Genomic DNA, 21,767 nt, shown 5'->3' on the forward strand with positions numbered 1-21,767 from the left:
CCAGCATCTCCCCTGGTTACAAGGCAGGACTGATTAGACAGGACCAGAGGAATCTGATGCCCTCAGAAATTGAGGCTTGACTTCCCCATACTAGATTCTCCCAGAAAACAGGTAACAATTTGCAGTGTTTACATTCAGGAAGCTAAAGAAAACTTGTAACTGCATCTATGCTATGTATTATTTTAACTACTTTTCAAACTCAAATTTTTAGTTTAGTCTGAACTGGTAAAATTGAAACCCTTCATTTTTCACTCCCTCCCCCTCCAATAAAAGCAGTGTTTCCTGGAAATGGAGTTTTAGACACGAGCCTAAAACCTCCCTGAGGGTAACACCCAAGGATTTTTGTTCATTTTTCTCACCCAGAGCCTGACACACAGTAGGCCTTCAGGTGGTTGTTGAGATCATCAAAAGAAGAAATTCTTTGTAGTCTTCTGTGCACTTACACTCTTACATTAGAAAACGTAAGGCTGGGGGCTTCCCTGGCAGGCCAGTGGTTAAGACTCCGCCTTCCAATGCAGGAGGTGCGGGTTCGATCCCTGGTCAGGGAGCTAAGACCCCACATACCTCAAGGCCAAAAAACCAAAACATAAAACAGAATCAATACTGTAACGAATTCAATAAAGACTTAAAAAAAAAAAAATAGTCCACATCAAAAAAATCTTAAAAAAAAAAAAAAAAAGGAAAACGTTAAGGCCAGATCACAAAGTTGAAGTTGAAGCCTAAGGACTCAGCATCAGCTGTACTGGAGGCTGTGGTGTGGTGTGTGGGCTTAACCATTCTAAGTTCAGTGACTTTCTACTGAATGTGACTGCTACTACTACACTAGCTACGGCCAGAACATCGGCTCCCAAGCCCTCACGTTTCCATTTTCATGTCCCTGAGACTTGCTATCATGCCAGGCACACACTAGGACTCACTAAACGCCAATGCAAAGAGCTTATTCCAATATACTCCAATTCTAATCCCAGGAGATATATTCTCCTAAACGCTTTTGACAAATAAGTACATTTAAAATCTCTTTTAGAGACACAGGAAAGAAAACATTAACCGCAGGTATAAATGGAATTTGGGGTTGAAAAGGACCTTAGCTTTCAATTCCTAACCTCCCCTTCCACAACCGATGACAGAGGGCCAGAAAGGACTGGTCATCTGACCGACCTCCAGGACAGAACCAGTCTCCTGAGTAACAGTCCGCGGCTCTTCCTCTACAACCATGCTAATTATTTGATAATTAAGTTCTTTCCTCAGAATCCCCCTACTTGGACTATTAACAAAAGGCAACTTCTTTGTGTGCTTGAAAAAGCAAATGTGCTCAAGTCTTGATGGCGGGCTGGGAACTTTCCTAGTCATTGGGAAAGGGGGAAAAATGTCCAGGAAACCTCCCTGCAGAGAAATACAATTGTACAAATAAGTGAATTGCCCTTTATTATCTCTTAGGAGCTATGAGAACCAATGAGAGACTACTACAGTTCATTTCCGGGCAGACACTCCTCCTGCCTGTTTCATTCAGTCCTGACTTGGATCAGACTAAAAGGTATAAAAAGTCTACACCGCATTTGCGGCAAGGCCTGCCCGACAAATAAGGTATCAACTAGAATCGTGATTATGTAATTTAAAATGGTGGCAGAAAGATCAAGTGCAGTCCTAAGTAATGCAACCAACCTAAGTGTCACCTGTCATGCAGGGAAAAGTACAGTTACGTTTGTGTTTTTTGTTTTTTTAATTTAGGTTGAAAATATATTATTCAACAAGAATTGAACGTCACGGAATGTGAAGGGAAGGGAATGGAACCTGCAGAGGGAGACTTATGTCCAGGAGCCATGGACCTGGACCACCCTGCGTTCAAGGCACCAGCTTCTGCAGAGTCTGGACAGAAGGCAGGAGAGTGGGCAGCTCTGCAATGTAGTGAAGACACTAGCAAGACAGAAAATTCTTTTATTTGCAATTTAAGAGCAACTCGGAGATCCAGAGTTAGGATGTGATTTTTTAATCTGATGTCCTCGCTAGGGGTAACGCCACAAATGCTTCATTGTTCGCTGGCTGCTGGCAAGGAGTTTCTCAAAGAAAAATATGATTCTCTGTAAAAGATGTGCACGAAGTTGACTGGCGAGAGGACAACTGGAATAGGAACAGTGCCAGGTGCTCAGCTCCCCTAACCAAGTTCAACATTGACACGGACGTTTCCCTGCGCTGGAAACAACTGAATGAACGTTAGAGAGTTAGGACTTGATCTCCCTTTCACTCCCTTTCAACATCAACAAGATTTTCAGATCCTCTTCAGGAAGGTGTCTAACTTTTTTTTAAGGAACAGGATGGCGACGGCAGACAGTTGAGGCCATGGACCCGTGATCTCTGTCTTCCCCTTGACCATCCATCTTAATGCCTCCTACCCACCAAACTTGGCAAGAGAGACCATCTGCCTCCCTTGAAAGGAAATGCTGTGTACGTAATGGTTGGCACTGCTTTTCACATGTTTTCCTTGGGAGTTCCAGGGACAAGGCAACCGGGAAAGCTAGTCGTCCACTGTGATGTTTCGGAAAAGGTACGCCATGGACTCCCCGTTGTGGATTCTCCGAATCGCTTCAGAAAGAATCAGACTGATGTCCACAGTCTTAATCTTGGGACACTGCAGCTTCTGGACCTCGTGAGGGACAGTATTCGTCACCACCACCTGGTCGTTGCAGTAATGGAAGAGAAACGCTGTTACTGATGTGTGCGGTCCAAGGTGGTCACTCAGAAAAGTTTACCTAACGTGTGGTACCCACAGACCAAGGCCCAAACTATAAAACCTCATTCCACTCAGTACAGTTTTTACAAAAGAACCCGACTTTACACAGGGCAAAGTTTACATGATTCAAAACAGAAGCTTAGGAAGGTCACGTCTACGTATGCAGAAATGACAGGGTGAGCCCCAGCACTGCGGGAAACCTTCCTATTATCAAGGAAGAATTCAAGTCTTGAGAGGAACGCTACTATGGTATCAAATCATATTGAAATACAAATTATACTGAAGTACACAGAGCACATCTTTATGAAAATAGACATATATTCCTAACTATACATCTGCCCCAACAGACCACTAGCCACCCAAAGCACGATCTCACAGTCCTCTCGAGAGGGAGTAAGCAATACTGACTGAGGGGCTTCCCTGGTGGCGCAGTGGTTAAGAATCCGCCTGCCAATGCAGGGGACACGGGTTCGAGCCCTGGTCCGGGAAGATCCCACATGCCGCGGAGCAACTCAGCCCACGCGTCACAACTACTGAGCCTGCGCTCTAGAGCCCGCGAGCCACAACTACTGAGCCCGCGAGCCACAGCTACTGAAGCCCGCGTGCCTAGAGCCCGTGCTCCACAACAGAGAAGCCACCGCAATGAGAAGCCCGCGCACAGCAACGAAGAGCAGCCCCTGCTCGCCGCAACTAGAGAAAGCCCGCGCGCAGCGACGAAGACCCAATGCAACCAAAAGTAAATAAATTAATTAAAATAAAACAAAAAAAGAAAATTTCAAAAGAAAAAAAAAACTGAATGAGCCATTTAACTATTCACGGAAAACAGAGCAGCAAATTGTGGCTCAACTTCCTTGAATGGGTCGTCCAGGATATCTACCTTACACAGAAACAATGGCTCTCTGTATATAAAATAAAAAATTAAAGACTTCAAAAAAAAAAGAAAAAAAAAGAGCAGACAGACCTCGTCGATGGAGGACTCCTCAATCAGACGGGGGGCCTCCGCAGACAGGATGCCGTGAGTGGCCATGACGTAGATCTTATAAGCGCCTCTCTCTTTCAGGATCTCCGCGGCAGCAACAAAACTTTCCACATCATCGATGATGTCGTCCTGAGAAGAGACCAGTGTTAGTGCTAAGTCCCCTCCATCCCCATCTATAAACACACACCTCTCTGCACTTTGCTTCAGAGGATGTCTCATGGAAAATCAGAGCTATCTGCCTGGGTCAAAGACTGAACGTCCATTTGGAACCGCGTGGCCTTGTAACGCGCATGCCTGTCCGTGGAAAGAGCAGCAAAGCCTCACTACAGTCATACGCGACATTTCGGCCTGTGTTCAGGAGACTGCCAAGACTCCTTTCCCTGTTTCAAATTTCTGATGAATCCCACATAGCCAGTGTCTCATTTACTTTTTTCCAAGAGAAAGTTAACAGAGGGGAACAGAGAAATAAAGTGAGCCATTGTAAAGGGCCGGTCCTCTGGCCCAGCTGAGGCGTTTAGAGCTGGGAGCACGTGTATCGTGTTAAAGTAACAAAGAACAAGACACACATTCTTGTTAGTGAGAATGAACAGCCCACCTTCAGCTCACTGCACTGCCCACGAGCTTAAGGTTGAGGAAGTCAGCTGGTTTGACAGGACACAGACCCCTTCAGACAAAGGTTACTTATGGAATCGAATTTACTTACAGGTGCTACTACTGTGCTCGTTTTACACCTGTAGGTTATAATAATCCCGGTTCATCTGTTTAAGAGTTTCTCCTAGTTGTCCTAGGGGAGCCTGGGTGAGAAAGGCTAGATGGGTCCACTTAAATGCATCATCGTCCCTGGACACCAATCCTAAGGTGGACACCTACTGAGTCAGTAATGTCATCTCTGCACACGAAGGAAGACTGTGACCTACCACAATGATCGCGATGCGTCCTCCAACATCTCCGACTACCGTGATTGGTGGCTTCTCCTTTGCCATCATCACTAGCAAAGCAAGACAAATCACAAGACCTCTGTTAGTCACGTATCACTAGGTAAATGTAGTCATCACAACGCCATTCCCTGGAAGGGGTGGCAGAGCCAGGGCGGACAATTAAAAAGTGTGCAGATTCCCCTCAATCAACCTGGGCTCTCTCAGAAACAGGCTATCCGGAGCAGCACTGTCCAACAGCAGGGAAGGCGAGCCACAAAAGTAAGTTTACATTTTCTAGTACCCACATTAGAAAGCAAAAAGAAATAGGTGAAATTAATAGATTTTTTTTTTTTTTTTTTTTTTTAATTTATTGGCTGTGTTGGGTCTTCGTTTCTGTGCGAGGGCTTTCTCTAGTTGCGGCAAGCGGGGGCCGCTCTTCATCGTGGTGCGCGGGCCTCTCACTCTCGCGGCCTCTCGTTGCGGAGCACAGGCTCCAGACGCGCAGGCTCGGTAGTTGTGGCTCACGGGCCCAGTTGCTCCGCGGCATGTGGGATCTTCCCAGACCAGGGCTCGAACCCGTGTCCCCTGCATTGGCAGGCAGATTCTCAACCACTTTCGCCACCAGGGAAGCCCCTAGATTTTTATTTTACCCAATGTAGCCAACATATTATTGTTTTGATACATAATCTATATGCAAATTTATTAGAGATGTTTTACATTTTTTTTTTTTCATACTAAGTCTTTGTATTTGGTGTGCATTCTCCACACGCAGCGATTCTCAGTTGGGACCAGCCACGTTTCAAGGGCTCAGCCGCCCCGTGTGCCTAAGAGCCAGGCGACGCTGGGCGGCGCAGGCCTCAAGTCAGGGAGGAGCAGAGCAAGAGAGATCTCACCGGCACAAAGAAGCGGCACCGTGGTGCCGCTCAAAACAGAAATATTCCACTTGTAAAGAAATGTAAATAAATGCCGCTCTGCAGAAAGTAAACAGGGAAAGGCTGCCAGACTGCCGGATAAATAGCTGGCTTTACTTCATTTTCTTCCAAGGCGACCTTACTGGGACAATGTAACCTTATTATCAGACAACTACACCACTGACATAATCGGTTTCCTGAAAGATAGGAAGCCGAAGACAATAACCACAAGTCCATCACCTTTTCCTGATTTAACTGGTCCTTAAAGTAGAGGCTTCTTATCTCACTACAAAATGTATATGTGAAAAAGGCCCATCAGTGTACAAAGCAAACTACAGGATGCAGAAGGGACATAGGAATTCACCCTGAAAAGGAGGTTAGTAAACTGAGAGGGGGAAAAATATTTCAGAAGAACAGGCTAAACATTCTACTTCTTTGGGGAAGCTTTTTTTAATTCTGAAATATTTACTAAACTAGTAGTGGGGGAGCGGGAATAGAATAAATTCAGGGTAGTTATATAGTTTAGTAATTATCAGCAAGCAATCCATTTTAGCTGACTCCTATCTACAGGCGCTGTAAACCTGGAAGAACATGTGTCCCTTTGCGTATACTAGCAAATCAGCCGAGTTGAAATTCAGCACTATTTTACTGGCAAATTTCAGTAGACATTTCCTGATTTCCCATCCTGGAAACAAGGGCAATTTGTTAAATTTGGGCAGTCAAAAAGGCTCTGCATACGTATAAGTATCACCTAGAAGGGGGAGGAAATAAACCACCAACATCAGAAAAGCCTTCCTCAAATTCTGTCTTTAAATTAAACCATGTGGGTAGGTGGTTACGTTGACCTACCCGCTTCTTAAAGAGATGTGGCCCCTTTCTTGACCATTTTTCTCTGTAAAAAAAGAAAAAGACTGAAAGCCAGTAACCCTCATCAGACATCAACAGAAATTCAGCTCTAGTTTGATGCATGTCACAGTATTCCTGTTGACTTTTCTGTAAGCCTACCTCTCCCCAAAAAACTTCTGTCAGTTTGAAATGAAAAACAGGCATGGCTAGGATCAAGGCTTAAAAAAAAGGCTCAGTCCCAGCTGATAACTGCCTTTGGGATCGGCACAAACTAAATACATAATTTGCTGGCTACTAAAAAAGAGGCAGACTTCACTATGGCATCAAGAGAATAGGACCTCACAGCCTTAAAAAAATGTCCCCAAATTTCTAAAAGCTTGCCCAGGAAATAAAACACTAATGATTCAAACTTTCCAGTAAAAGTAATATATGTACTGAAGGTCAAGAATAAAGGGTGCTGAGCTTCCCTGGTGGCGCAGTGGTTGAGAATCTGCCTGCTAATGCAGGGGACACGGGTTCAAGCCCTGGTCTGGAAAGATCCCACATGCCGCGGAGCAACTAGGCCCGTGAGCCACAACTACTGAGCCTGCGCGTCTGGAGCCTGTGCTCCGCAACAAGAGAGGCCGCGAGAGTGAGAGGCCCGCGCACCGCGATGAAGAGTGGCCCCCGCTTGCCGCAACTAGAGAAAGCCCTCGCACAGAAACGAAGACCCAACATAGCCAAAAATAAAATAAATAAATAAATTAATTAATTAAAAAAAAAAAAAGAATAAAGGGTGCTAAAATTATTCTATGTTTAAGAGTCTGCTCTCTTTCTCCACTTTGTCAAACAAAACCCAGTATGTTTAAGAATAAAATGAACTGTGCGCCATTACTTGTGGCCAGAAATCACTGTTAAAACTACATCGACTTACTGCAGTAAAAAGGTCAATTTAGCAAATGATTTCCAATGTTCTTACGAAGGAAGTAGGAAATTGTCTTCTGCATTTAAAATTATCATTTTCCAGGTAAAATAGTGCTGCTTTTACAACCATCCTTTAGATTACACACACACACACACACACACACACACACACTCTTTTACTGTTTTGCCAGAATCAAAAAAACCTTCCTCTCTTAAAATAGAGTGAAAAGGGATGGATATTCCTTATCCATTTTGATCTTGGTCTATTTCTAACTCAATGGAATGTCAAACTTTATCAACAGACTGACATTAAAAAGAGATATATGAAATAAAATACGGTTGCCAGTAGAACTAGAACTGAAATTATTTCCAAGCTCATAATGCTCATAATGCTATCTACATGCAAACAAGTCAAAACTTAACATTTAACAAATGCTCAAGGGGAGCCGATGTCGGTTTTCACTTTAGTGGTGAAAGCCGCACCTTCACTTGTACAATTAACAAGCCAGGAAAATCAAGGCAGAGCAGGTGACTCCCTCTCATTTTTGCATTCCAAGCTCTTAAGTGTCACCACTGTGGCAAACACAGAGCACTGTTTAGTGGAACCACTGACACACAATCCTTTCAAGTTCATTAGATTCCTTGCCATCAGGGAGGTATCAACTCTATCTTATAAAAGAGAAACATTTACACTACCTCACTTTTTATAAATTACTTTAGAAAAGGGTTTCTCAACCTTGGCACTACTGACATTCTGGGCTGGATAACTGTTCAGTAGCATCTGTGGCCTCTACTCCCTAGATGCCTGTAGCACCCCATGCCCCCCCGTTGAGACAACCAAGAAATGTCTCCAGACACTGCCAAATATGCTCCGGGGAGCAAAAGCCCCCTCGGTTGAGAACTACCGCTCTAAAACAATGGGTTCCAGGGACCTCCCTGGAGGTCCAGTGGTTAGGACTTCACGTGCCAATGCAGGGGGTGTGGGTTCGACCCCTGGTCAGGGAGCTAAGATCCCACATGCCTCGTGGCCAAAAAACCAAAACAGAAAACAGAAGCAATATTGTAACAAATTCAATAAAGACTTTAAGAACGGTCCACATCAAAAATACTTTAAAAAATAAAATTAAATTTAAAAATGGGTTCCAGGAAGATAACATAGTTCTTTCTTAAAAATACACAGACTCCGAGAGTGAATGTCTGCTTTCCTTTGTCCTTGTTCTAATGTCTTCATCTTCATTACTGTTGAATAAACTATTATGACATACTAGAAGCAAAACTGATATATAAACATAAAGCATATTTAATTTGGAAGGTACTGAATATAATACACATACAAGAAATAACATTTTTTTCAGAATTCCCTTGGCTATATCTGTAAAAGGGGATCATAGAAAATGATCCTATGGGGACTTCCCTGGTGGTCCAGTGGTTAGGACTCGGCACTTCCACTGCAGGGGGCACGGGTTCAATCACTGGTCGGGGAACTAAGATTCCGAATGCCTCAGCCAAAAAAAAAAAAAAAAAGTAAAAAAAATTAAAATTAAAAAAAAACGATCCTATGGCGATTGTAAAAGTTGTAATGTAAACATACCAACCATCTATGAAGGAATGACAACACTGTTACAATAAGTAATAAGGCAACATTCTCAGAAGAGGATCTCACCATATAAAATATTGTGGCAATTTGGCAATATCTGTCAACTTAACTTCTGACCCAATAATCTGATTTCTTGGTCTTTATCCCGTAAATACATTCGGTCACTTATGAAAGAATGTAAGTCGAGGTTAATCAGAGGCAATGACGTACTGTGACCAAGTGTGTCCACTCTGGAGCCCAAATCTTGGTTTCTAAATACTACTTCCCACTGAAGGAACTGGGGCTCCGTGGAGAAATGGCTGATCCCAGGGCTAAGAAAGTACGAGATGAACGTGGAACATCTAGTTGTACTGGAAAGTAACAAGGAAGAGTCAACACACGATAGGGACATGTCCAAAGAACGTGGGAGGCAGCCTGAAGGAGTTCTCTCTGGCCAAGTCTGAGACAATTTGAGCATTAACACAAGTAGTAGTAGCAATGGAGTATATAACGTGCTGAATATAACACGACTCCACACTGATACAAATGACTGAACGGACAGGGAAGGAGGGGAATTAGAAAAACCTCCATTTGACAAAAATCACAGTAGTAAGTGATTCAACCCAATATGAGGAAAGAAACAAGCCCCAACGCAAGGATATTCTACAGATAACTGGCCTGCACTCTTCAGAAGTATCAAGGTCACTGGAGACAAAGAACAGAGGAGTCACTCCTGATTAACTGAGACCAAAGAGAAATGACAACTGGTGCAACGTGTGATCTTATACTGGGTCCTGGGCCCCAAAAAACTGTTTTCTTTTCCTCGGAAGGATACCGGTGGGACAGCTGGTAAAATGTGAATAAGGTCTGCAGATTAGATAACAGTATTGTAACAACGCTATTTTCCTGAGTCTGATAATCATATGTGCTTATATTAGACAGTCTCCGTTTTTAGGAAATATACACAAGTATTTAGCAATAAAGGGGCATTATGACTGCAACTCACTCTCAATGGTTCAGAAAAAAAAAAAAAAGGCATATAAATGTTCAATTTGGGGGCTCTGAGTGAAGAGTAGAGAGAGGAATTTTGTACTGTTCTTTCACCTTTTCTCTTAAGTCTGCAGTTAGTTCAAAATAAAAAGCTAAAAAAACAAAGTAGTGTGGATTCTGGCATCAGCAGCTACATTCCAAACCCTTGGCGCCACCAGCCCCGGCCGTGTGTCTCGGTTTCCTCACTGGCAGAATGAGGAATCACGAGAGCACCTATGCGTACTATTGTGCGAGGACCAAATTCGAAGATCTACTAAAGGGCTTAGAACGGCTCTTGGCACGTAATAAGGACTCACGAGATGTTTATTTATTTTATTTTATTTTAAAATTTATTATTATTATTTTTTTTATTTTTGGCTTGTGGGATCTTAGTTCCCCGACCAGGGATCAGACCTGGGTCCACAGAAGTGAGAGCACCAAGTCCTAACCACTGGATGCCAGGGAATTCCCAACGGACGTTTATTACTATTGGAGCCTTGTTTATTTTTGTGTTTGTTTATTTATTTGTTTATTTGTTTATTTATTTATTTATTTATTTATTTATGCTGTGTTGGGTCTTCATTTCTGTGCGAGGGCTTTCTCTAGTTGTGGCAAGTGGGGGCCACTCTTCATCGCGGTGCACGGGCCTCTCACTATCGCGGCCTCTCTTGTTGAGGAGCACAGGCTCCAGATGCGCAGGCTCAGTAGTTGTGGCTCACGGGCCTAGCTGCTCCGCGGCATGTGGGATCTTCCCAGACCAGGGCTCGAACCCGTGTCCCCTGCATTGGCAGGCAGATTCTCAACCACTGTGCCACCAGGGAAGCCCTGGAGCCTTGTTTTTTATACCCAAAGGTTGGGAAAAAAAATAAGTGCATCAACAGGGCACTGGTTAAATAAATTATGGCATATCCAAAAACAGTATACTATGAAACTGTAAAGACAGAAATCTGTATGGACTGAGAAGGAGCTAATGAATGAAAAAAGCAAGGGGCAGAACGATGTGTAACATACAACTGTTTGCGTGCAAATGAGGGAATTTGCTTGTATTTGCATAAAAGCTCTAAATGGATACACGGGAAACCAACCACACTGGAGATCAGAGTAGCTGCAGGAGAGGGGGGAGGTGGGTGGGTGGAAAGGTTTTTCACCATAAAGGATTTTATACTTTTTGAATTTTGAAATATGTGAATGTATTCCCTATTCAAGAACTTTAATTATGAAAATCTCAAACAAAAAAAAAAAATGCTGTGACACTAAAAATTTAAAGAGTGTATTACTTGTTTCTCTTACAATAAAAACCTCCAAAGTTGAAAACAGAGCAGTGGAAATTTTATAGAATGGGGAAAAAAACTGTAATGTTTATACCTTAGACAGGAGCCTGTCTGAAATAACCCGTCTGCGGTGTAACCATGCTCGTATATTCCCACCGTATTAGTCTGTATCTTTCTGAGGCATGGCAAATAGATACAGATTTTAAAAAGAAATACTCTCCTTCCTCTAAAAACCATGATTTATCTTCCAGCATAGAATGCTTGTTATTGTCACTCAAAAGTCCACCAAAGTAAATAGCTTCCACTCTGTTGGATTAAAAATAAATTAGTCAGGGGCTTCCCTGGTGGCGCAGTGGTTGAGAATCTGCCTGCCAATGCAGGGGACACGGGTTCGAGCCCTGGTCTGGGAAGATCCCACATGCCGCGGAGCAGCTAGGCCCGTGAGCCACAACTACTGAGCCTGCGCATCTGGAGCCTGTGCTCCGCAACAAGAGAGGCCGCGAGAGTGAGAGGCCCGCGCACCGCGATGAAGAGTGGCCCCCGCTTGCCGCAACTAGAGAAAGCCCTCGCACGGAAACGAAGACCCAACACAGCCATAAATAAATAAATAAATAAATAAATAAATAAATAAATTTTAAAATAAATAAATAAATAAATAAATAAGTCAGGTATCAGGTCAAAGGGCTACATCACTAAATCAAGTGCTAAAGTTACCTGATCACCAAAGCCTGATATGTGATCAGTGGTTGCTATCACCTATCTTACCAAAATATAAAAGCTTAAGATTTCACACCACTACACATACAACTTTTTTACTAAAGCTAAGATTACTTCACTCTCTGAACGCCAAGTGCTGCCCAGATTAGCGCAACTGTCCTTACCTAGTCTACAAAAGTGTGTAACAAAATCTTTGACAAAAAGGCAAAATCAACGTAACGGTAGTTCAATTATTTAAAAATACCACAACAGCATCTACATAGGTATTAACTCCTAGGCATTCATACTATTCAAAACTTTTTTCCATTTACAAATAGAATAAAACCACAGAGCTGATCTTACATGGCAATTCCAGCCCAGGGTGGACGGTCGCGTTCTTGACCATCGGGGGAGAATGACGGCCGTCGTCCATGTCCAGCTCTGCACACTGAGCCTCCCCGTGGATCACAGCTAAACCCAGACGCAGCCTCTCTGCGTACGACTGGGCCCTAAGAGGAAGATGACGGGAAAGGGTGAGGTTCATGGGAAGCAAAACCCAAGCGCTGCTTTTTCATCACTTTGTTAACCACAGAATGAAAACACCGTTCAACCTTTCACGGATATGCAAAGGAATTACTTCTACAAATCAGGAAGTATGGCCCAGGCCGGAATGTAAATGCCTCAAGAGGCACTCGAGATGGGATGTGGGCTGGTATGTGATTCTAGATCATTTTGGTTCTACCCTTTGCCCAACAGTCTCACACTCATCTTCAGGGTTTTTTTGTTTGTTTTGGTTTTTTCCCCTATTTCTTGGCTGCGCCTCAAGGCAGGCTGGCTCTTAGTTCCCCAACCAGGAATCGAACCCGTGCCCCACGCAGTGGAAGCGCGGCGTCTTAACCACTGGACCGCCAGGGAAGTCCCTCATCTTCAGAAGAACTCTGTTCAAAAAGGTCTCAAAAACCACTGTCTCAAAGGCGTTCACAGTCTTCCTGTTTTCCTTTTCCTGAGAACTTGAAGGAAGAACTTCATTTTCTCCCAGGGGAAAAATGAGTAATTCCGAGAAATGCTCGTGTTGTTTGGAAACTAGAGGTAAAGCTGTGGTTTGGGGTATGACAGTGATTTGGGGGAAAGCTGGAGCTGATGAGTTTTCACAAGCCATATTAAGACAGACCTCGGGGGCTTCCCTGGTGGCGCAGTGGTTGAGAATCTGCCTGCCAATGCAGGGGACACGGGTTTGAGCCCTGGTCTGGGAGGATCCCACATGCCGCGGAGCGGCTGGGCCCGTGGGCCGCAATTGCTGAGCCTGCGCGTCTGGAGCCTGTGCTCCGCAACAGGAGAGGCCGCGATGGTGAGAGGCCTGCGCACCGCGATGAAGAGTGGTCCCCGCTTGCCACAACTGCAGAAAGCCCTCGCACAGAAACGAAGACCCAGCACAGCCATAAATAAATAAAAAAATAAACTAAATAAATAAAAATTAAAAAAAAAAAAAAAGACAGACCTCGGATTCTGAAACACCCAAAAGGGATGTGTATAAATGTCTGGCGCATTTACCTTTTTGCAGCATCAGGAGACTTAGCTACGATGACTGCATTTCTATAATTTGGAATCTAGGTTTGGAGGAAAAATAAGAACATACTGAGAAGGTATCAAAAAAATAACACCTGGGTGCTGGCAACACATTTTTTTCTTCTCATTACAATGATCCGTACTAGCAAACAAGCTAGAATTTCATTCCCTCGTTTAACAGTTTGTAACCCTTGTCAATTAGCACCGTTGCCAAAGTCGGCTACATCAAGAAGATGAAGAATAATTAATTCCTAAAACCTTCATTTTAGAAAATATAAGCAAATTGCTAAAGATACTTAGGAGGAAATCCATGTTTAATTTCTTTAAAAAGCACTATCCTCTGTGCCTAAATGCTGACCTTATCTGACTTAATGGCTCAGGCACTGAGACTTAAGGGAAAGGTCATTTGATCGTTGGATGTGCCTTTCAATACTGAAATCTGGTACCAGAGAAAAACTACACAGGGGTCTCTTTGGAGGACAGTGGGGTATTTGCCGACGCTCCTCACTTCTTCCTGGATATACTGAAGCAGGAAAGGTGAGGCTCTGAGGTTGTCCACAGGAAAGCTGAAAAAGCCTTGTATCTCCTTTTGATGAAGATCCATGGTGATAATGTGAGTTAAACCTGAAAGTTTAAAACAAAAAATTACAAAGGTCACCCCTACAAGCTAACGGCTACAGCGGACACAAACCAGACGCCCGACGCCTCTTTCCTAACGGAAGACTGAAGGCAGGGGGGCCACTGGGAACAAGCATGTTCGTTACAGACCTTATTTGCAATCTTAACAAAACTCAATGAACTGAAGACAGTGTTGAGCCTGATGTAAAGGAGCCTATAACCTTCCACACGGCTTAAAACACTGAAGCTAAAAAACAGTGCTCTCCTCTACCATCATCATTAGCTTAGGCCTGAACATTGATTGGGAAAGGAAAAATCAGGTAGAAGCAAAAATATAAACATGGAATTAAATACTGGAGCAAAAATAGATGTAAAAAAAATAGGCCTTGATTAAAGAATCTAGGAAGAGATGTTAAAGGACTGTGGATTAAGGCAGAAGGAATAGGAAAGCAAAAGCGAAGTAACAGACACACTAGGAGGAAAGAAATCCACAAACACAATGATAAGACACTGAAGAGCTTGGAAACATGCGTCTATGTCCGAAGAGAATGGGTCAAGTACAGAAAAACAATGCAAACACACCCTTATAATCAACAGTGCTAAGCAAAAAAAAAGGTACACATATAACTACACGGCAAACGGCCAGGGTCACTGAAAAATTTCCAGAGCGAAGAAGCAGAATTACTTGTTCTTTCCAAAAACATTACACATTTTTATAGCAAATGGAATTCAAATGTGTTTCTCAGGACTCAGATATATATTTGAGTTTTTAAATAAACATGTGGCAAATAAAATCCCATTCATTGTAAAGGGCTATTACATTTGATTTAGAGGCCATAAAGTATGTCACCACTACACAAACACACAATGAAAATGATCTGCTATACAGAAAGACAGTCGGGGAGGGGGGAAAAAAAGAGTATATAAGCTGAAGAAGTAGTAAAGGAAAAATCCAGTTTTACTATCATGTACATCAACAGAATTTAGCTAAGGTTTGAATAAATCTAGACCTGGAACTCAAAAGATCACATCCGAATGCCAAGATCGCCAGCTGAAGCTTCGATGATGATAAGGTGAAACGGAAAAGAAGGTGGAATGAGGAAGAAGTCCAAGATGAGAGAAGTAAGCCCTGAAGCAGACAAGGTCACTCTGAAGGAGGACAAAGAGAACAGAAGAAGAATTGACACCTAAGCTCACATATCCCTAACCAGAACTATGCAAAAGGAAGCAAGACAAAGTAACCACTGAACAACGCTTAGAGAAAACAGGTCCCCAACCAGCTACCCGCGCCATGGACTAATCTGGCACAGGGGACGGTCCCAAGCAATGGCACGGGGCCCCAGGGCGCTGGCCGCACTCACCGGCCTTCGCCAGCATGGACGCCAGGAGCTTGCACACGATGGAGCCCCTCTTCCTCATCTTGCTCTGCTTGCTGTAGGGGAAGTAGGGGATGACGCCGATAATATTCCTGGCACATGCGGTCTTCAGTGCATAAGCCATGATCAGTAACTCCATCACGGCTGTATTCACGTCTCTGAAACAGATGAGATGTGCACTTTTGGATTAGTTTCATTTATTAACTCCTGGCAAAGATCTCCACCGCAGCAATCTGACCTGGGCTGCCACGAATGATGTTACGTGGATCATCTCGCTAGCTTACGACGGCACTTCCTGAAGAGAGGAGAGAGCTTACTAACTCCTCTTTACAGCTGTCTGAGTTCCGGTTTTCATGTGAGGTTACTTAAATCCACACACGGGTATCCACTCTCACCTTTGCCGCGATCTTCTGTCAGTGACACGGTCACAGGAGTGGCAGGTGAAGCAGGCAGTGACTGCTGACGACCAGAGTGAACCCACACCTGCTGGCACCATCCCCGGGATCTGAACTCGGGCCAGAGTGCTAGCACCTCGTTTTCCTGGGGACACCAAGGGAAATCCACCTGCCCTTGTATTTAGCTGCCGTAACCATAAAGAACTTGGTCTCTTTTTTTTCTTTTGGGAGTGGGGAGAAGGGTGAGGGGTGGGGAGACTTTGGAACTTAATTTCCAAATATCTCCCCCATCCCTTCTTCCCTTGAGACACATAGATTCCTAACAAAGATTACCCAGATAGACAAGAAAATATGAATCTGAAAGGTATTCAAAGGAAAGGCTATTTCCAAATTTTAATGAATGCTGACTGTTAACCCTTTGCCAAGGCTGATCAAGCAAAAGGTGGGGACTTCCCTGGTGGTGCAGTGGTTAAGAATCCGCCTGCCAATGCAGGGGACACGGGTTCGAGCCCTGGCCCGGGAAGATCCCACGTGCCGTGGAGCAACTAAGCCCATGCGCCGCAACTACTGAGCCTGTGCTCTAGAGCCCGTGAGCCACAACTATGGAGCCTGAGTGCCACAACTACTGAAGCCCGTGCGCCTAGATCCCGTGCTCCGCAACAGAGAAGCCACTGCAATGAGAAGCCCGTGCACTGCAATGAAGAGTAGCCCCCGCTCACTGCAACTAAAGCCCGCGCGCAGCAACGAAGACCCAACACAGCCAAAAATAAAATAAATAAATTTACTAAAAAAAAAAAAAAAGCATAAGGTGGCCTCTGTCCTTAAAGTTAAGGGCCTTGAAATCCTTCAGGATGACCTTCCAAAGCTCTACCCTCTCTCTCTAGCGTCCTCCTACTCCTCTTTGGATTACCCAAGTGTCCTCAAACAGCCTCTCTTTTGTGTCAGGAGTGTATCTCCCTTGCCTTCCCCAGATAAAGAAGATCATTTCCCACGTCCTAGTTCCCACCCAAGTGAGGGGTAGGCTCTTCAGATGACACAGTTTCTGAATTATCTGATCTGTAGCAAAATGGAAAGCCTGCCATCAACATAGCAGAGACTTAATAAATGCTTGCTGAGTAAGTGGTGGAATGAAATACTCATCGCGAAATGCTTTTTAGCTTGAAAGACAGTCAGGCCATTTTCCCCCAGTCTCTTCCACTTTATGTTTACACCTGTGCCCCTGGAGTGAGCGAGGCAAAGACATCCTTTCACTCTGACAGTGTTTTCCACACCCACGTTCAACTGGTGGAGCTTCCAACCTCTCCTTTGTAGTTTGGATTTTTCACAACTATTTCAAGATTCTGTCAGAAGTTTCTATGTTTGTTTCTCCCACGGGGTAGGCAGAGTTGAGTCTGGGCTCAACTTCAAGATGCAGTTGTCAACCTAGACATGCCTTTTGCACTGCTGACAGGTGACGTTACTTTCCAGCTGCCATTTCTTCCTCTGAAATAAAGTGGTACATTCTTCTCCCTCGTGCTCCCAAATCAATAATGTCCCAAGTCTGCCATCAAAAGGTCAGAGGACACACGACCTTTTGGTACAATCAGGACAAAACACTTATCAAACACCTCCAAGGTACTTAGGAATTCATAATATTTGGTCTATTTTCAGCACTTTCCAACAATTTTCATCCTGGGTCATCAACTCAACAAATATTTATTGAGCACCTTGCACCAGGTACTGTGTTAGGTGTGTCAGGTGGGGGAGATAACAGGGTAAGCAAGGCCGACCTCATTTTCGGGGAAGGCCAGAGACGCCCCCACGATCACCCTTGTAATCATCTGTCCCAAAAAGGAGCACAGCTAACTCACCTAAGAATGTTCCCCTTCCCAAACACGTATCCTTCATTCCAGAGGGGAGAGCTTCCCTTCCCACAACGGATCATCTACATTGATGCCTTGTGGGCTCTGGTGGTCGAGCTGGAAGCCTGCACAGTACTCAGAGCACAGAATGTAGGTAACTCAGGAGTCCGTACCGAAACAACAGGCATCCTATACACCGTAGCAAAAGCCTCTTCCATATACAGACTGCTTGTCAACGTTAGAAATGAAATTAGAGCTTTCTTAACCTTCCACTTGTGTGATGCAATGTGTGGCATTATAAAAGCTCCACTGGACCTGGTGGTTTCTTACACCAGATCCCAATGCCAACAATAACTGTTGAAATTAATTAAACAGATCCTGGAAGAGTATCTATCTGGGTCATGCGTTTCTTGCTGGCTTTGTGATAGCATTTATAAGACACACCCACACAACACGAGGTTTGGATAGCACACAAGGGAAGGCCAGATGGTAAGACATTAATGTAACAGGAGGAACAGTTTGGGAGGAGCCTTGATTTCAGAGTAATTTTCTTTCCGCTAATTACTAATTTCTCTCCTGAGGTTTTTATTTTTTACTTTTTCCTCTTCCTAATGCCCTATGCCAAGGGAGTCAACATTCTCTAGCCCGAAGCTAAGGAAAGCCTCCCCCGCCCCCACCCCTTATTGGTCAGGAAGGCAACAAAAGGGCCTTTGTCACAACGGCTTTACCCATTCACTGAGGGACACTGGACAAATTGGATACCAAGCAGTTATTTTGTGGGCTAGCAGGGCGAACAGAAATTGGCTGGCAGCCTCTGCGTTGTTTATCTGTTCCCTAAGACTGTTCCAAGTACATCCTGGCTAGTGCCTGTAGTCTTTGTATCTAAGTAGGACAATCTTAACTGTTTACCAACTATTTTTCTCTTCCCTAAGACTATCACATCTTATATTAAACGCAGCCCTGACTGCTCTCTCATTTTCGATAGACAAAAACGAGTGAGAGTTAAAGAAACAGACATGGTCTATACATATCAACTAAAATTGCAAAGACAGACCAACACCACAGATGCAAGTACTGAGAACAGGTCATGGAGTACGATTTACCCCGTCCCCATCTCCAACAATGAATCCCCTGCAGCAAATAAGCTGTAATGTGCTTTTAATGCGTCTTCTTATGTTACATCACCATACTAGAACTTGTAACATAAAACATGAAAATTGTCCTTCAAAGAACACTTTGTAAGCTTCATATCTATTTTACTTAGTTCCAATGCTCAGTACATTTGGAAACTCCCTGAGTACCACCCTGTGATATTGTGATTTATGATAAGAAATATGTATTTGGTTCCCATTTCGGGCACCAAGCTCCCTTCTAAAACCTTTGGAATTTCCTAAGCCCTGAGAGGACTAAAGGTGTCTTTAGTTATGTTAAGGAGGTGACTTTTGGACTGCACCTAAAGGAGGGGACTGGTTGCCAGGGAGGCAAACCACGTGATTAGAGGGGTTGAACTTTCAGTCCCATTCCCCATGACCTCTGGAGGTTGAAACAATCGCCTAAGGCTAACGGTATCATCAATCATACCTATGTAATGAAGCCTCAGTAAAAAGCCAAACGGAGGGGGTTCAGAGCGCTTCCAGGTTGGAGACTGTGTAGAGACTGGGGAGAGTGGCGTGAAAGCTCCGTGTCCCTTCCTGCATACATTCCCCCACACATCGCTTGCACCCGGCCCTTCTTGAGATACATCCAGAAGATGAATTCCCAAGAAATTCTGAACAACGGCAGCACCAGAAAAAGGTCTATATTACATCTCAGGACATCGGCTCTAAAGGCGACTGAACTCATTTCGATGTCTAAGCTTCGTTCTGTTTGTCTAAAATCAGCCTTATTACTTTAGGTAACATCCTCTCCTCCTCAACAGAAAAATCTGTGAGATACGTTCCTCCTTCGCCTTGTGCACAGGGATGTTCCCTGCCATTCCAGTAAACAAAGGATGCTGCCTGCCATCCCAGTTCCACCAGGATCAAGCCACTTGCCACTGCCGTCGCCCACTGAAGGCAAGCCCCGAGGGGAATTCAGGATGGAGGGAAATAAGCAGCATTGTGTGCTTTGGATACCTGCCCTAGATAGAAAGATGCAGCATATCTAAGGACTAATTTCAGTGACCGCAGATCCTTGCATCTTCCCAAGTACAGAAAAGCACTAGAATCATGAACTTGAGATGCCTGCTCTTGTGGTCCGCAGTCATCCTGTGATGCCCCAGCAAAAACCTCACATACATCCTGGCTCCGCCCTGACCTCTTTGGAGCAGTTTCTCAGAGCCCTCTGGGGGCTGGCTCCGGGCTACAGTCCCCAGTAAGGTCCCCAAATACAACTTAACCTGCAACTTTTAGGTTGTGTGTTTTGCTTCAACTGACAATCTATATAGCCATTTATAGCAGAGAGTACTAAAAAACTAAATTCCCTGCTAAATTAACTAAATTTAGTTGTCACTAAAATATTCTGTAGTCAGCAATAAAACAGTTTACTGTGACAAACCCAATAACCCTTTTTATGGGATACGTGCACACAGACATTCTCTCTGTCCTTTCTCCAGATTTCTCCTCTCCAGTCCCCATCATCCTAAGAGATACAGGAACCGCAACGTGACGATGTTTTTGCTTCGATGCCACCAAACAGAACCACGGGTGAAACAGGAGGGAGGGGGCAGAGCACAACCGCTGAAAGCATGACATAGCCTGAGGACATGACAGAAACTGATTGGAACCAAATGGGTCCAAGATGGCGGACAAGTCAACTTCCACTAGACCTTGAGCCTCAGTATAGGCTCACTGTAACACATCAGCAAGCTAAATGACGCACCCACAGGCGCCAGGACAGTTCCAAGACCCGACCACAAGGACCAAAAGGTGGGCGGTGGCCCAATTCCTGGAAATCCCCGCCCCTTCCTGAAATAGCTGGAATACTCCTCCCACTCATTAGCCTATGAAATTACCCACCCCTATAAAAACTGACAACCCCAGACCCTGGTGCGTTTCTCACCTCCTGAGATGGTCCACACTCTGTCTGTGGAGTGTGTTTCTCTCTAAATAAATCTACATCTTACCTATCACTTTGTCTCTCACTGAATTCTTTCTGCAATGAGACATCAAAAACCCGAGCTTCATTAAGTCCTGAAACCAGGTGTGTGATCTCAGCTGGAAGACGTGGGTTTTGGCCGGGTTCGAGTCCCGGCACGTGGGTTCAAGTCCCAATCTGAGGTGCACGGTTTCACAAGGAAGACAATTATGGCTTCTCAATAATCTCAAAACAAGCACCACAAGGGAACTGCACCATCTTCAGGACAGGGTTCCGGTTTTCAAAAGCACCGTGTATATCTGCGCTGCTCCTTCAAAAAGAAACCTTTCCATATGGTAAGTGTGTAAAATTGCTGTCAAGGTTATTCTACAAGATTCACTCTCTCTGCTGCAACTCCATGGACTGCTCCCTACCTCCTCCTTTGTTCGAATTTTCGAGTATCCCAAGCACAAGCGGGAAAAAAAAAACTACAAATGTTTCCCCATTAGCCATTAACCAACTCATTTTTCCACGTTAATTTGTCCTTTCCCTGGAAAACACCTGCACATTGTAAAGTTCCGTATGTCTTACTGCCCCAGGATCACTCTAAACTGCATGTACTAAATATTTCTACTGCATTCTTGGTTACCATGAGATATGGAAAACAAGAATTAGATAAAGCGCAACTTCTTGCCACAAGGAAGACTAACCACAAGCTGTCTCAAGATCCCAGGACAGGGCTGTTAAGAGTGAGCGTTATTTTGCCGTGCCAATAGACTGTGAACTTACACTGTTCATGACGTGTTAAAGAAGTCTGAACTAAAACTAGGGAGGGAGAGATGTATTGTAACAGAAAGGAAATTACGGCTATAGCTGTCCCTCTACCCTACATGCATTCACAAGTGCGCAATGATACCCCAAGGTGGAAATCTGTGGTTAGAGGACATAAAGGGGGGTGATGATGACACCTGCCTCAGAGGGTGGTGACTGGTGGAGGGGATGATCCCCCTGAAGCCCTTCAGCCTCACACACGTCACCAACTTCACACACCAGCCTCGGCA

General features: G+C 44.3%; 1 protein-coding gene across 1 annotated transcript in view; it reads right to left on the reverse strand.

The window, feature by feature from the left end:
* Positions 1-1,921: 1,921 nt before the first annotated feature.
* The window catches only part of PRPSAP1 (phosphoribosyl pyrophosphate synthetase associated protein 1), a 30,877-nt gene continuing 11,031 nt past the window's right edge, over positions 1,922-21,767 (reverse strand). Inside the window, exons 4-10 of the mRNA XM_068531256.1 lie at positions 15,402-15,574; positions 13,931-14,046; positions 13,408-13,463; positions 12,220-12,365; positions 4,625-4,695; positions 3,690-3,836; positions 1,922-2,671 (exon numbers count right to left, since the gene is read on the reverse strand). Coding sequence (XP_068387357.1) covers positions 2,513-2,671; positions 3,690-3,836; positions 4,625-4,695; positions 12,220-12,365; positions 13,408-13,463; positions 13,931-14,046; positions 15,402-15,574 — 868 coding nt within the window. The 3' untranslated portion in view covers positions 1,922-2,512. The remainder of the gene's footprint in view (positions 2,672-3,689; positions 3,837-4,624; positions 4,696-12,219; positions 12,366-13,407; positions 13,464-13,930; positions 14,047-15,401; positions 15,575-21,767) is intronic.

This window comes from Eschrichtius robustus, chromosome 20, assembly GCF_028021215.1.
Source record: "Eschrichtius robustus isolate mEscRob2 chromosome 20, mEscRob2.pri, whole genome shotgun sequence".
NCBI classification, from domain to species: Eukaryota; Metazoa; Chordata; class Mammalia; order Artiodactyla; family Eschrichtiidae; genus Eschrichtius; species Eschrichtius robustus.